This window comes from Lichenostomus cassidix, chromosome 1 (genome assembly GCF_008360975.1).
Source record: "Lichenostomus cassidix isolate B80296 chromosome 1, HeHo_3.0, whole genome shotgun sequence".
NCBI lineage: Eukaryota > Metazoa > Chordata > Aves > Passeriformes > Meliphagidae > Lichenostomus > Lichenostomus cassidix.
The window spans coordinates 87937772-87952799 of record NC_139479.1 but is presented as its reverse complement, the minus strand read 5'-3'; the positions used below and the strand labels follow the sequence as shown (position 1 = coordinate 87952799).

At 48.6% G+C, this 15028-nt stretch overlaps 2 protein-coding genes across 6 annotated transcripts in view; one reads left to right on the top strand and one right to left on the bottom strand.

The window, feature by feature from the left end:
• VAMP1 (vesicle associated membrane protein 1) overlaps nt 1-15028 on the bottom strand; it is a 30543-nt gene that overhangs the window by 5147 nt on the left and 10368 nt on the right. The window lies entirely within an intron of this gene.
• On the top strand, nt 7298-14934 carry SCNN1A (sodium channel epithelial 1 subunit alpha). 3 transcript variants are annotated; one of them, XM_085069113.1, is made up of 13 exons: nt 7298-7419; nt 8019-8392; nt 8801-9056; nt 9916-10100; nt 10879-10979; nt 11665-11828; nt 12148-12246; nt 12417-12534; nt 12778-12856; nt 13165-13222; nt 13350-13405; nt 13943-14018; nt 14238-14934. In XM_085069113.1, exons 2-13 carry the CDS (start codon nt 8043-8045, stop codon nt 14562-14564), a joined length of 1869 nt encoding a protein of 622 aa, XP_084925239.1. In that variant the 5' UTR covers nt 7298-7419; nt 8019-8042; the 3' UTR covers nt 14565-14934. The 3 variants fall into 3 exon arrangements, with proteins under 3 accessions (XP_084925239.1, XP_084925249.1, XP_084925259.1); XM_085069123.1 differs by lacking the exon at nt 7298-7419 and adding an exon at nt 7619-7775; XM_085069133.1 differs by lacking the exon at nt 7298-7419 and adding an exon at nt 7863-7880.

Genomic DNA, 15028 nt, shown 5'->3' with positions numbered 1-15028 from the left:
GATGGCCTTATCTCTGCTGGGCACTCCCTGCACAGCCTGATCACTGTTTTGGCCTTCAGAACATCTGGCAGGTGCCTCGTACATTTCAGCAGAGATCTGTTAGTTTTGGTTCCTTTTGCTAGCTGTTCCTTGAAGCGTTGTTTGACCTGACTTGCTGCCTTTCTGTATGCAACATTCCAAAGTTTACATCCTTCTCTAATTTTCCACTTGTGGGCAACTCCAGGTGCTTTTTGTAACTTCCCTTACCCCACTGAACAATGGTTTCTGTATCCCACAAGAAAGGTGTTCACCCCACTTTTCACCCCATGAGCATGCCCAGTTAGTAAGGATGGCAAAGGGTGAGAGAGTGAGTGAATTCTTGTAATGAAAATGTGAAAAGGGTGACACTTTTGGACACACAGAACAAAACAGTTGGGGCAGGTGCTGTTATAAGCCATCAGTGCTGGGCATTGGAATGTCAGAGAGACAGGGTGAGAGAGAAATAAGAGGGAACAGTAGCACTGCCCCAGCAGGTACAGTTCATGTGGTGATGTGGTGCTACAACAAGAGGAGGCAAAAGGGGTCAGGGATGAATGAGGGGTAGAGGCACAGGGCTGTATGGGGTGATAACATTGACTTCCCACCATATCCAGGCGCAGAGATATCCTCTATCCTCCTTGCAGAGAAGGAGGGCACAGTTTTCTTCCCTTTTTGAGTTTGTTCACTATTGTTCTTTTCATTCAGCTGCCTCTCCTTCCCTTGTTTTCAACTATGCTTTTTTAAATTTTCTTTTACCCCTTTTTCAAACACTTCTGAAGTCAAGTCCAGTCCTTGTTTAGTACTGGTTTCTTTACAATTGCTGGTTTTCCCTTCTTTCGTATTTCTGTACATACCTAAATCATCCTCACAGACCTGTCCTCCCATGAAATACCATCAACATCTTATGAAGTCCTTAGCAGGAAAGATCAATTGCCTCAACTGATAAATATGCACATCCTCATACCAGGAGCAAATACTTTGAGATTCTTTACTGGCAGGGGATATGAAAGACAAAAGGCCCAAGACCCATTGAAGTGAACCATTTTTCAAGGTACAGAGGAAGATTCTTTCTCCTAAAAAACAACCTATGTGTCTTATTTTATGACTTCCTGACCCCAAAATTCACCCAGGAGTATAAATTTCTTGATCTGTGAGATGTATCTGAAGCAGCTGAAATCCAGATATAGAGTTAAAAGAAGTGACAGAATGGGACAGTGACTATCATGAAGAAATCTCACTCCTCTCAGTATCACTAGAAGTGGTCACATGGCTTGACTAAGATTCATGTTTTGTTGGCCAACCTTTTCTGCTTAAAAGTAAGGATTAAAAGAAGGGCAAAAAAAGAAAAAGAAGACATGAATCCAGACATTCCAGGTTCTACAGAGGACAAACCTCAGATTACTTCATCAGAAAAACCAAGACACCACCAAAGGGTGTCTTGTTACCTAATCCTTAACTAGAACTTATCAAGTTACACCTTAAAAAAAAAAAAAGAGGTTCTTTGCTTCCTGGACCATTCCAGAGCTTTCAGACTATTTCCAGAATGCTGCGTCACTGCTAGTTTGTGAGGGAAGACATAAAACCTCTCAAGTAGAAGGAATGAATTGAACACATTGGAACAATTAGAAGGGAGACTGGAAAGAGGGGTGATGCCTTCTGCTCCTCCTTTTGAAAAGGGCGTGGTGGGAGGTGCTCCTTTGGGCCATTTGGCTATGAAATCTGGCTTTGCCCATAGAAGAAGTGGGATTTATAGATTAACTTCTCTTCTTAAGGGCTTAATTTCATTTGGATTCCCTTTTCAAGGGTATAGGTTTTGGCTTGTATCGCAGTGGAGAGATCACCATCAGCAGAGCAAAGCCAAGAAGCAGAAGCAACATGAAACCACTGGGGTGGGAGTGCCTTGGGGTGGCATTTGGAGAATCACACGAGGCAGTGTCAAAAACCAAGCTAAACGTAAGCAAGGTTGTGCTGTCACCAGCTCTTGAAAAGCTGCAGACAGGCAGCAGGGAGCACCTGTGTCCACCAAGCTGTGCTGAGGAGGGTGCTGCCTTGGGCTCGCAGGGGAGCAGCCCAAACCCTGTCATCTCTGCTGGCTGGGGAGCAGCAGCTGCCGGATGAAAAACTGGTCTGAGGTGGCTGCTTCTGTCTCCAGGTTCCAGGAATGGGCAGGAGAGATCAGGAAAGGGGTGGGGACAGAGAGCCAGCGAGTCAGGTGGCTGTGATAATGGTTATATTGTTAGGCTGGAATGAGGAAATTAAAGATTTCAACCTGGGGAGAGCAGCGGAGGGTGGGGGGACATCAAGGAGGCTCCATCTTGATGGCCCACTTATTAATTGCCCCTCAAGACAAAGCAGATGGAGAAATCAGTCCTACAGCTTCGCTGGCTGCTGTTCCAGCCTGGCCTGCCCACTCAGCTTCCAGATGGGTATTAGCTTAGCTGTGCCAGTGGGTGGGAGTTTTCATCTGGCCATTTCCACACTCGGTTCCACAGCAGAAGGACTGGACTGAGGTCAGTGTCTGTGGAGCTGTGGATCTGGCTGATCCTCCATGAGGGAATGTGCAGCAGAGGTAGAGCTTGAAGGCCTGTTCTCAGCTCTCGGTGACTCTGATTCTCCCATGCAAGACAATGGGTCATGAATAGTGAAGATGGAAGCTGGCTTGGGCACAAAGCAGTGTGGCTAAAGGGTCTGGGTCACTGGGCTTCTTCAGCACCCTGTCTGATAGACCACTTCCTGGAAGCGATATCCCTCATCCTGAAATATGGACAACAGATGGGAGTCAGCTACATTTTTCAGAAGCTAATTCAGGTTTGCCAGCTGAGTCTTCTGGGGTCCTCTCATCTTGACTTCATTTTCTCAGGAAGAAAGACTTCCCTCCATGCAATCTCCAGCAGGACTTTCTCAGTCCTACAATATTTTATTTTCATGATTCTACCCAATAGTCTCCCATCTTTCATGCTAAAAGACACAGATAACACACACAGCTTCAGTTTCCAACCAGGGTTCCCTTTGCTTCACCAGAATGGCTCTCTGCAGCCACTCTGCTCCTACGAGGTACAAATGAAGACATGCATTGACAATCAGCTTCCTGGGGACACAAAGGAGTGGATGTACATGGACATGCTCTTGCTGCTGTGCTTATTTGGGTTATTCGGGACAGACACCACTGCTGCCTGGCAAGTTACATCAGTAGCAAGGCAGAAGGCATTCAACAGCCCAGCAGATTGGTTTGGAAATGCCTGATGGCTTTTTAATAATGATCCTCTTTGGAGATCACCACCTCTGCCTCAAGGAAGTTCCTGCACACTGGGGAAATACCTGCCTGCTGAAGACATCAGCCATTCACTGTGTAGCCTCACATCCACCCATCTTTGCCACCTACTGTGCTGGGGCTTCTTTGGCCAAACAAGCTTACAGCAACATCCATGATGCTATTCCTTGACTGTATGGGTCACTAGTTTTAATGCAGAAAAATATAAGCCGCTGTAGGTAATCCAAAAATAATCCCAAAATAATCACTGGCTTCTGCCTTGCAGCAGAAGGAAAGCACAATTGCATTTACAGATATACAAAAGAATTAAACTGATCAAAGGTCTTTTGAATAGATAAAAACATGTATAATTTGTTACACTTGGAATCCATACTAGGCAGGGAGAGATCTTCCTCTTTTTTTTCCCACCACAGTAGCAGTGTGTAGAAAAGAAGTTTGTTCTATTTCAAAATATTGTGTGTACTACAGATCATTATCAAATTCCTACCTGGGCAGATAATAGACATAGCTGGTAAGGAAACATTTTAAATTTGGTGCCATAAAGAGTGATTCATGTTTACTCAAAGGTTGTTCAGTAGCAATAAAAAGCAATCATGCATTCAGAGCTCATGAAGATGTAATATACAGAAGCACTGCCCAGAACAACAGGGCGCTTCCCATTTCACAAGAGAAGGAACTAGCAACAAGGATCTTTACAGCATAAAGCTCCTCGGATTAAAATGTTGTTAGAGGTGGAGTAAATATGATGAACCAAAACATCCAAAGAGGATTTATAGTGCCTGATGGAAGATCTTTCACTCTATTGCATGACTTGGGATTTCAGAAGACAAATTATCTCATAATTGCTGAGTCTGAATGGCAGTGAGGGTAATAACCATCAGTGTCAAAACCAGTTCCATCAGGTGTGACTCACCTTGATAGGTCAATATCTCAATAGGATGGAAATATCCAGAAAGTTGTGGATAGGCAAAATGCTCAGAAGCCTCTTGTGTGAGGAAAGCTTGAGACAGGAGTGAACCTAATCACCTAAATGATCAGCAGAAGTTGCTTTTGCAAACAGCATTAATAACTCCTTACCACTATCTTCTGTTACAGTGCAGTGTGCCTGAGGAAAATGGTACCATTTATGACTGAAAATCTGGGCCAGAAAATGATCACTTCAGTGATCTACTTCATGTACACACTAGGGAAAAAAACCCAGCACAAAAGCTGGGAAGATCTAAGTAATAATTAAAAAACCCAACCACAAAAGAGTTAGCAAATTCTGATTTTCTAATGGAGATTGAGCCTGGCAGCTGAGTTGGCAACAGGAGACTTGTTGTTTGCATTGTTTCTAAAGCATTTGGGGAATCAAATCATAATTGTGTTTGTAGCAATGTTAAAAGGAAATTTTTGTTCCTTTGTGAATTGGCAATTGATCTGCAGCACACCTGTGTGACCATGGGGACATAGGGACTTTTACAGAGCCACAGCCAAAGCGTGATATTCGCATGACTGAAGCAACTGGAAGTCACCTCAGGGCTGATCCGTGCTCCAAGGTGTGCCACAGCAGCAGATACACACAGCAGCTCAGGCAGCTCACTGGGGGGAGAAAGAGGGAAAGGGGAATTGCTTAGAGCACAGCTGTCTCAGCCACTGGAAATGGTGAAAGGGCCAGTAAATGGCTTTTTCATTGTTAAAAGACACCCCAAACAACAACATGGGAAAAGTCTTCTGAAAAATAAATTTAGATGTGTATGTGTATGTGTATATGGAGATACACAGACATGTGTGTATTGTCATTATCTGCTATTCTTGTCCAAACTTTGTCAAAGGCTGAAAGTTCTCCCAAACAACATGGTGATGGAAATTGTCAGCCATGACAAAATGCTGAGAAAATTGCTTTAGACTGTCATTTGGATACAGCAAACCAGTCCAGATGTTTGAGGTTTTAATTATTCCTCAAGTCAAAAGAAACCAAAAAATGTAAGTTACCTTTGTCTCACACCAACAAAGAGGACCATGTTTCTGAAGTCATTTGCAAAGATCAGTTGAAGACAATTTAAAATCCTTTTACATACTATGGAAATCAGAGAATGCCTACAGGTTACTAAATTTGGCTGTAGTTGCTTAGTGGGTGCTGTTAACTTAAATGAGCAAAAAAGGGGCATTTTCAGGGGCAAAATAATTTTTGTTACTCCAGTAAGATAGAGTCACAATTCCATTAAGAGAGAGGCAGTACTGGAGGATTAGTCCATTAGTGTAACAGTCATTTATGTAAATCAAACAAGTCATTAATGTAAATCAAACAAGTTGCTCTCTGTGAAGACACTGGATTAGAGCTCCGTAGGTTCCACTGGTAACTCTAAGCACCAATGCTGCAGAACTGTCAGTCTCCAGCTCTACCCACCTGCATGAAACTTGCAAGTGGCATGAGACAGAAGAGCTCACATTCTTCCACTAAATGACACTTCCTACTGGCACTGCCCAAGATGGGATACAGAGCTGCATGGACTGTCAGTCCAACTCAGGATATTTCTAACCATGGAATGGCTTGGGTTGAAAGAGACCTTAAGGGTCATCCAGTTCCAACTTTCCCTTACCTCAGGTTGCTCACAGCTTTACCCAGCCTGGCCTTGAACACTTCCAGGGATGTGGCATCTACAGTTTCTCTGGGGAAACCTGTTCCAGTGTCTCACCCCCTCACAATGAAAATTTTCTCCTTAAAATAATCTAAACCTATGTTCTTTTGGTTTGAAGCCATCCCCCCTTGCCCAATCACTGCATGCCCTGATAAATAGTCCCTTCCCAGCTCTCTTGTAGCCCTGGTGGATACTGGAAGGCTGCACTAAGGTTTCCCTGCAGGCCTTGCTTCTTCAAGCTGAACAACCCCAACTCTCTCCTTGCAGTCTGCCTTCATAGGAGAGATGCTCCAGCCCTCTGATCATCTTCTTGGCCTCCTCTGGGCTCCATCCAACAGGACCATGTCCTTCCAGAGCTGGGGGCCCCAGAAGTGGAGGCAGTAATGCTCTGAGGAAGCTGCTTTGTAATAAGCATTTGATACAATATTAGTCCACTCACCTCACCCCTCTCACATTTTGCAACTTCCATCTTTGAAGAAAGTTCAAAAATAATTGACTGGAGATACAATTAAGTTTAGAACTGCAGGAGAAACACTGCTTTTGCTTTGCACTGCTTTTTGTCAGGGGAAGGAGCTAGCGGAACGCTCTAAGTTGTGGCTGTAGGTTTCTAACAAGCACCTGTCACAAGGCTGCTCCTCGACTCTGTCACTTAACTGCTGCCCTCAAAAGTGTACTGCTTGCCGTTTTCAAGTATGGGATTTTGCAATATGAAGAGGTGAAAGTGGCTGCGTATTTTGAGTCACTAACCAAACCGCAGCTAACTCAATAAGGATCAAAATTCAGTGACCAAAGACTCTGAAGGACTTTTCTGAAGAAGGTATCCAGAAAGGAAAAAAATAAGTGAAAACTTCCGAGAGAGCTAGTTTGAAAGAAAATCACTGGGAGAAAAGATTGATAAAGTTTCACGGTTATAATGACGGGGGGTGTTTGGGACTTGTGGTCACATTTTGCTAAGGGTGTTCATTTCCCTGGTCCAAGGAAACACTGGAAGGCTTTGGATAATGCCGGGAGGCTTTGATTTCCCACGCACAGATCAGTGAAACAAGTTCCCACTCATGGCTGGGCCAGGCATTTACAGACACAAAAGATTTCTTTAGTTAAGGCACCAGCAAAGGCGATGCGGTAACCGATGTGTATCACTGACTCGCCCCCAGCCTCCTCTGTCCCAGCTCCATCCCTCTCGCAGATCTCACCCGAAACTCGCGGCTTTGCCCCTGGAAAGCACAATTTGGCCACGAAAGCCCCCAGCGCCGGTCGGTGACGGGGCGGATGGCCCAGGAGAGGTTCCCGGCCGGCCGGCGCTGCCTCGGGGACCAGCGCTGCCAACTTTCTTTCTGCATCGCCTGGGCTCGCTGGGACGCCGCGTCCCCGCCGGAGGGGGTGGGAGGAGGAGGCTCGGGCTGCTCGGCGGCCGTACCTGGCCGGGGCCGGGCTACCTCGGGGGGCCGGGGGGGCCCTGCTGGCCCCGGGAGAGCGCCGGCCGCACCTCGACCCGCCGGCACCGCCAAGGTCACCGCCCCGACGTGTCTCCCGGTCCCCCGGCCGCCGCTGCACCGCCGCCGACACTTGAGAGTTTAAAGAGGCTTTTCTTCGCCGGCAGCGGCGCCCGGGGGAAGGGGAAGGGGCAGGAGGGGGCAGGCAGGAGGGGGCAGGCAGGAGGGGCAGGCTGGAGGGACAGGCTGGAGGGGCGGGGAGAGGCTGGCAGGGCAGGAGCCGGGCGGGGTGCTGGCTCCAACTGGAAAGGAACCGGTCCCAGCCCAGCCGGGGAGGCTGCGGGAGAGCCGGCAGCGCTGGGCAGAGCACACCGGCCCCAGCCCCGGCTCCAGCCCGAGCAGCCGCCGCCCGCCATGGGCACCGCGCCCCGCGTCAGTGCCGCGACCCCAGCGGGGCTCGCGGGGGCTCTTCGGGGGGAGGATCTGCCCAGTGTCACATACGGGACGGGAGGACTCGGAGGGGGAGCTGCAGCCTGGGTGGGGGTCGGGGAGGAGAGGGTGAGAGCAGCGGGGCTCGGGGAAGATGGTGATGCAGAGCCAGTCTGTGCAGCGGGCATGGCTTCCCGGAGCCACGGTCTTGCGGCGCGACCCACTAATTCTGAGTTTGTGCTGTAGGCTGGGTCTGTGAAGGCAGGGAAGATGCCAGAAGGGGAGAAGATGAGACAATGTAAGCAAGAAGAGGAACAGCAGCAGAAAGAAGAGGAGCGGGAGGGTCTCATCGAATTCTACAGTTCCTACCAGGAGCTATTCCAGTTCTTCTGCAGCAACACAACCATCCACGGGGCTATCCGCCTGGTGTGCTCCAAAAAGAATAAGATGAAGACTGCCTTCTGGTCCGTCCTCTTCTTTCTCACCTTCGGTTTAATGTACTGGCAGTTTGGGATCCTCTACAGGGAGTACTTCAGCTACCCTGTCAACCTCAACCTCAACCTTAACTCCGACAGGCTGACTTTCCCGGCCGTGACGCTGTGCACCCTCAATCCATACAGGTAAGAAACAGACTTGCAGAGATGTTGACTGCCTTGACTTCGATGGGTGCAGGATAAAGGCACGTACTCTCGTTCTCCCCGTGGTCCTCGACTGCCCACTGTTGTAGCGGTGCCAGTGGAAAGGACGCTTTTCCCGGGTCTTTGCTGCTGCAGGGCACTCACAGTAAGGCATTAGAGTTTAGGCAGCTCTGCTTGGTGATGTGTGTTAGCAGGCTGCAATGTAAACTGCCACAGGGCTAGAGCAGATTTACTTCTGTCCTGCAAGATAGCCTCCAGCAACGGGTTAGATTAACAGCTGGTGGCAGGAATGCCCGGAATCACCCCAGCAAACTTTGCTGCATCTCTTATTCAGAGCTGCTTACGTGCATCGACCCCTAAACCTGCTGGTCTTCTCTCTCCCCTACACAGATACAGCGCCATCCGAAAGCAGCTGGATAAGCTGGACGAAATCACCCACCAGACACTGCTAGACCTCTATGACTACAACATGTCTCTGCCACGAAGCGACTGGTCCACGCTGTCCGCACAAAGGCGTAGCTCAAGGAGCCTGCTCCATCATGTCCAGCGCCATCCTCTGCGGAGGCAGAAGCGGGAAAACTTTGTCAACTTGCCAGAGAACAGTCCTTCAGTGGACAAGAATGACTGGAAAATTGGCTTTGTTCTGGTGAGATCCCTAGATACTCTGTGCCCTACCCACTCCGGTCTCTGCCTGGCTACTTTCGTCTTGTTAGACCCTTGGCCTAATCTTTCTTACGTAGAAGTCTGATTAATCTCCACTGGCTTTTGCTAATGACAGATAAAGGCGGAGCTGAATCCTTAGCTCCATACAATCCTGCTCCCCAAATTCTGTCCCTTTCCATGCAGGCCCCAGGGCACATGTCCATGTCAGTGTACTTGTCTTCCTAAGAGCAGGGAAACCTTTTCATTCCTGTGGGTACATCAGCCTTGCAGTTGCCTTTGGAGAGCAGTTTATCAGCATCAGCTGCTGCATTGCCCAGTAATAGCAAAGGTGAAAGTATGTGATGGTTCTGGGCCACCTGAAATGTGATCACGGTCGCAATTGCTCCTAGGTAGCGGCTTCCTCGCCCTAGGGTATCTGTGTTTGCATTTAAAAAGGCACTGAAGGACTGAAGCTAATCGCTCAGTAGTTAACTGGAGTTCCCACAGGATCACAAATGTTTTTCTGGACACACCCTGAAGGAAGGGCTCCCCACGCAAGAATTTAAAACTCCTGGTTTTATACCAGGTAGAATTTATGTGTAGATAACCCTGCACACCTTGCTGCCTCCCGGGTTTTACTCAGCCTCGCTTATTCACCTGGTGTTCCCCTTCCACCCAGGAGCTGCCCTGGGCTTTTTCCATATCCTGCTGATCACCTGTGGGTCATGCACAGAAGTACTGTGGAACTCTTCATTTCCTCAGCATCTCCTGCCTGTGCTGAGGGAGCACAGCTTTTCCACAGACAGAGCCTTGCCTTCTGGGCAAGAAGACTTCTCTGACATGGCTTTTCTTCTTCTTAACAGTGCAGTGAGAACAATGACTGTTTCCATCAGGCGTACTCCTCGGGAGTGGATGCCGTGCGGGAATGGTACAGCTTTCACTATATCAATATCCTGGCACAGGTGCCTGATGCAAAAGCCCTGGATGAGTCTGACTTTGAGAATTTTATCTATGCTTGCCGCTTCAATGAGGCAACATGTGACAAGGCGTAAGTAGTGGAAACATTCCTGAAAGCACTCATTTTGTGCCTGGGTTTGAGGGCAATCAAGGAACCCACATTAGAGAACCTCTTTTCCAGGGTGGGATTGTTTCTTGTTCAGTTCCTGTTGTATCAAATGTCTTGAGTCTTTCCTGTGGGTTGTGCATATCAGGGCCACAGGTTCTGTGACCTGGAACTATGAACTTTGGAGGCTGATTTCTCCTTTTTTCTGGGTTTCACACAAATGAAATAATAATACTGGTACAAACGCCAGAGTGGGCACAGATGTACAGCATAGACACATGTACCACTTTACTACTCCATAGTAGTAAAGTGGTACATGTCAGCCCACATCCAGGACGAAGAGAGTGTTGATACAAAGACAGTAAAAAAAAATCCCTCATTTCTCCTGCCATTATTGGTCAAAAAGCCCCAAGGAGGTAGTGGAATGAAACCCATCTGCAAGGGAGGGAAAGGAGTAGGAAAAGCTGAGTTTCATCAGTATTAGGAAGATGGTACAGTAATTGCTAGCATGGCTAAAACCCTTTTGGGCTCTGAAAATCAGTATGAAAAACCTAGTGTAAAAACCTGTTCAGCTCCGGGACATTTTTACAGCTCATTTTAATTGCTTTTCCCTGTTCGAGTGAGTTTACATAACAAATACTGCCCATCTGCTGTAAGCCCCTCTCCCTGCTGATGGAAAACAGAGCTGTTCCTTTCAGAAAGCCCTGCCGCTCAGTGCCACAGCCCTTGTCATTCTGTGTGAATGTTTCTGTTCCCCTCTCAGGAATTATACCCACTTCCACCATCCCTTGTATGGGAACTGCTACACCTTTAATGACAACAGCAGCAGCCTGTGGACATCCTCGCTGCCTGGGATCAATAACGGTGGGTGAGAGGCACTCTTTGGTGAGTAAGGAGAGCTGCTTAGCTCTGTTTTCCCTAGGAGTTATGGGCATCCTGCTGTGCTTAGTACTGCTGGTGGCAGATTGCAGCCCTGCTGTCTTGCCCAAGCTGTTTTCATCCTTGTGGAGACAGCTGTCTCATGGACGTGGCTGTCTTTCACTGCTCTCCACTGAAATCCCTCTTCCTCATCAGTGCCTGATCCTTATGCTCTTTGCTTCCTCTGGACTTGTGTTGGCCCTTCCTGAAGTCCACTGCTGAGCCATAGCGCTTGTGCTCCTGGTCTTTGCCTTCTCCTTCCCCATTTTCCTCTTTCAATAAACTGACCTGTTTGTGTTCCTAAATCCCCTGAAAATTCTCCAGGCCAAATCTTCCAGCTTTTCTTCCATCTGGCTTCAAGTCTCTCCAGGAAATCTTTCTCAATTCCCAGTTCTGCTTTTTCTAAGCCACAGCAATGAAATCCAGTTTTCTCTGGTCTCTTCTGGAGCCTCCACCTTTGTCTCTGGCCTCCCTCCAGCCACCCTCTATTGCTGCCAAGCTTTGGTTCAGCCTTGGTTGATGTCTGTCTTTTCCTTTGTCTCTTTCAGACTCTCTTCTAACCGTCCTGCTCTCCCTTCTCTGCTGCACCACAGCCAGCCATGACCTCCCTTGCTCTCTGATATTCCCTCAGGTCTCTCTCTGGTGGTGCGCACGGAGCAGAATGACTTCATCCCTCTGTTGTCCACGGTGACAGGAGCCAGGGTCATGGTCCATGACCAGAATGAGCCAGCCTTCATGGATGATGGAGGTTTCAACGTCCGTCCTGGCATTGAGACCTCCATCAGCATGAGGAAGGTGAGGAAGCAGAAGGGATGAGAGCTGTGGATGTGAGGTTATGGGGAGGTTTAACTTAGTGGACCTAGCATGTGTTTAAGGGAGGGGATTAATCACATGGAGTGAAGGGAGAGGAAGAACAACAGCTTGCTGGACTAGATGAGAAGCATTTGGCGGCAGTTTATCAGTGAACAATGAAATGGAGGCAAGCAGGGGGAGGTGGCATCCCAAGGAAAGCACAAAGAGCAGATACTGATGGACAAGCAGTGTGCAGCATGGGAGAGTGGGAAGAGGAAGCAAAGTGGCAGTGTTTCTGTGCAGTGACAGCTGGCTGTTGCAGGAGATGACTGTGCGCCTCGGGGGCAGTTACAGCGACTGCACAGAGGATGGCAGTGACGTGCCAGTGCAAAATCTCTACTCATCCCGCTACACCGAACAGGTAGCTCACCGTCACCCTTCCTGGGCCACCTTGTTTCCCCACTTTCCTGAAATACTTCAGCCCCCTAATGGCCATGTTTGTCCATGGACTCTGTTAATAGTATGATGTGATACGGGCAGCAGTGGGTTTGGTTCCCTTGATGAGCCTTTTCCATCTCATGTGCCTCCCAGGTCTGCATTCGCTCCTGCTTTCAGCTCAACATGGTGGAACGCTGTGGCTGTGCATATTACTTCTATCCCCTGCCCGATGGAGCAGAGTACTGTGACTACACAAAGCACACAGCCTGGGGTAAGTGCACAGCAGCAACAGTAGAGCTCATGCCTGCCTGAACCTGTTTGATCCAGCCCGTGTCCCAGCACATCTCATGGTCTTCAAGGAGCTTCCTAATGTGGGACATCCCAAAGACAGTCTTGTCTTGGATGATTAGCCCCTTGTGGAAGGAAACCTCTTCTGGATTCCCCTCACTGTCACACATCACCTTTTGTCTAAGGACCTGTGAGCTCACCTGGATTTACTTTCTTTGCTGCTCAGGCTACTGCTATTACAAACTCCTGGCTGAATTCAAAGCTGATGTGCTGGGCTGTTTCCACAAGTGTCGGAAACCTTGCAAGTAAGTTTGATCATCAGTCAGTCAGGAAGATTGGAAACTATTCCTAGAGGTGTTGGAAAACATTCTCTGACCAGGGCAAAAGTTTGAGTCAATAACTGAGCTCCAACCTGGTATTTCTCCCATCAGGAAGCCAAAATGGCTGAGGAGCATCAGGGTTGGCTTAGGGGTGAGCTCCCAAGGACCGTGCATGGTGGGAAGTGGGCAGAACGATAGCATGGGAGGGAACCTCCAGGTGTGCCTGGGGATGGTGAGACCTGGCCCTGTGGCTCCTACAGCTTCAACAGCTAACACAGCCTCTTGTTTTGCAGAATGACAGAATACCAGCTGTCAGCTGGGTATTCCCGCTGGCCTTCTGCTGTCTCAGAGGTAAGGAGAGAGCGTCCTGGCTCCCCAGCACCACTCCCACCTCCCATTTAGTCCTTCCTCAATGGGTGCTAAACCTGTAGGAGGTGACTGTGATCATGTAACACAATTCATTGCACTTTCATTTCAGGACTGGGTTTTTTACATGCTTTCACAACAGAACAAATACAATATCACATCCAAGAGGTGAGAGCCCCTAAACAGAGACTGTGTCCAAATCAGAAACCATCCCAGGGGAGTATGTGTGTTGGAAATGTCAGAGTTAAGATTAAATCACTGATGGGAAGAGATCAGGCATGGGACCTGTGGACAAGGCCAGTGGATTTGAGTCAGAGTAGATATACACTGAGACTTCCGCAAGGACTGGGGACCCAAGGGAAAAACTTTGAAAGGGGTCTGATGCTGATATGAAAATAGTAAACCCCAGGCACTTGCTGTGTGTTCTGGAGTTACAGTAAGTGCTTGTGGAAGAGTGGGAAGGAGAGTTGTGAAGGAGCTTTTGCCACAAAGGTTGGGTTTTACAGTGCACTATCAGAAGTGCACTGTAAGTACCAAAGATTGTATTTAGTGCAGAATGAGGGAGCTGCAGAGGTGGGGAAAAGCCTTTGGGTGGTAAATGTGGGAGAAGGATGGGAGGCAGAAGAGGACAGAGAAGACAGTAAGGTTTGGTGAAGAAATGAAGGGATTGAGCTGGGATTAGTGAGCATCATCTTTCATTCACAGGAATGGAGTTGCCAAAGTGAATATCTTTTTTGAGGAGTGGAACTACAAGACCAATGGGGAGTCTCCAGCCTTCACGGTACATACTTTACTACCATGTCTTTGCTGGCCACCCATTCCCTCACAATGTCCCTCCACTGTGGCAAGCTTTTGTTGCAGCAGCACTGCTGGCTATTGAGTCTCTTTTCCTGGGGCAGGGTGAGGGGAGCCCCCCAGCACCAGAGGGAAGAGGGAACAGGCAGGGAGGTGAAAGTCCCAAACAAATCTGTCCTCACTGCTCTTTCTCCATCTCCTGCAGGTAGTGACTCTTCTGTCCCAGCTTGGGAACCAGTGGAGTCTCTGGTTTGGATCCTCTGTCTTGTCCGTGATAGAGCTTGCAGAGCTGGTTTTGGATTTCATCGCCATCACCTTTATCCTGGCCTTCCGCTGGTTCCGCTCTCGGCAGAAGCTCTCTGCACCGGGACATCCTCCCAACAGTCAGGATAACGCTGCTTTCCAAGATGAGGCACCAGCTCTCAGTGCTCCACATCGCTTCACTGTTGAGGCTGTAGTGACCACACTGCCATCCTACAACAGCCTGGAACCACGTGGGCTGAGCAGGGATAGTGAGGTGGGACACGAGTGAGGCAGCAGCGTATTGCACTGATCAGATGGGTGCCAACTGGAGCAAAGGCTGCACACTTTGTCTGTAGGGCTGCATTTCCTTCTTTCTGGGGTGCTGCACATGGACCATAGCAAAAGACTGCTCCATGGCTGGCCTGGGTTCATTGCTTTCACTTCTGTAGGTGAATTCTTCAGTCTCATAAAATAGTATTGCTCTGGGGGTCACCAGGGATGAGAGTTGATCTAGTGTATGTATGGGGAAGATGTTCCTCTTGATTTCCTTACACTCTGTGCATGTGCACACCTACATGTGCATGCATGCTTTCTTTTCCCTCCAACAAGGATGCTGCCACAGTTCTGGTCTGTCATTAATTAAAGAGGTTTGGCAGGTGTGACTGGCCTTCTCTGCGGTATGACAAGGAACAGGAACGGAGACTCAGCTGGGCTATAAATCTCTCAGCAGGCTGAGCCTTGTTTAGCTTTCCC

Excerpts from the sequence above, each read along its gene's own strand:
- SCNN1A (XM_085069123.1), top strand. Across the intron at positions 8,393-8,800 it reads TGCACCCTCAATCCATACAG|ATACAGCGCCATCCGAAAGC; the intron begins GTAAGAAACAGA and ends TCCCCTACACAG. Across the intron at positions 12,535-12,777 it reads CACAAAGCACACAGCCTGGG|GCTACTGCTATTACAAACTC; the intron begins GTAAGTGCACAG and ends TTTGCTGCTCAG.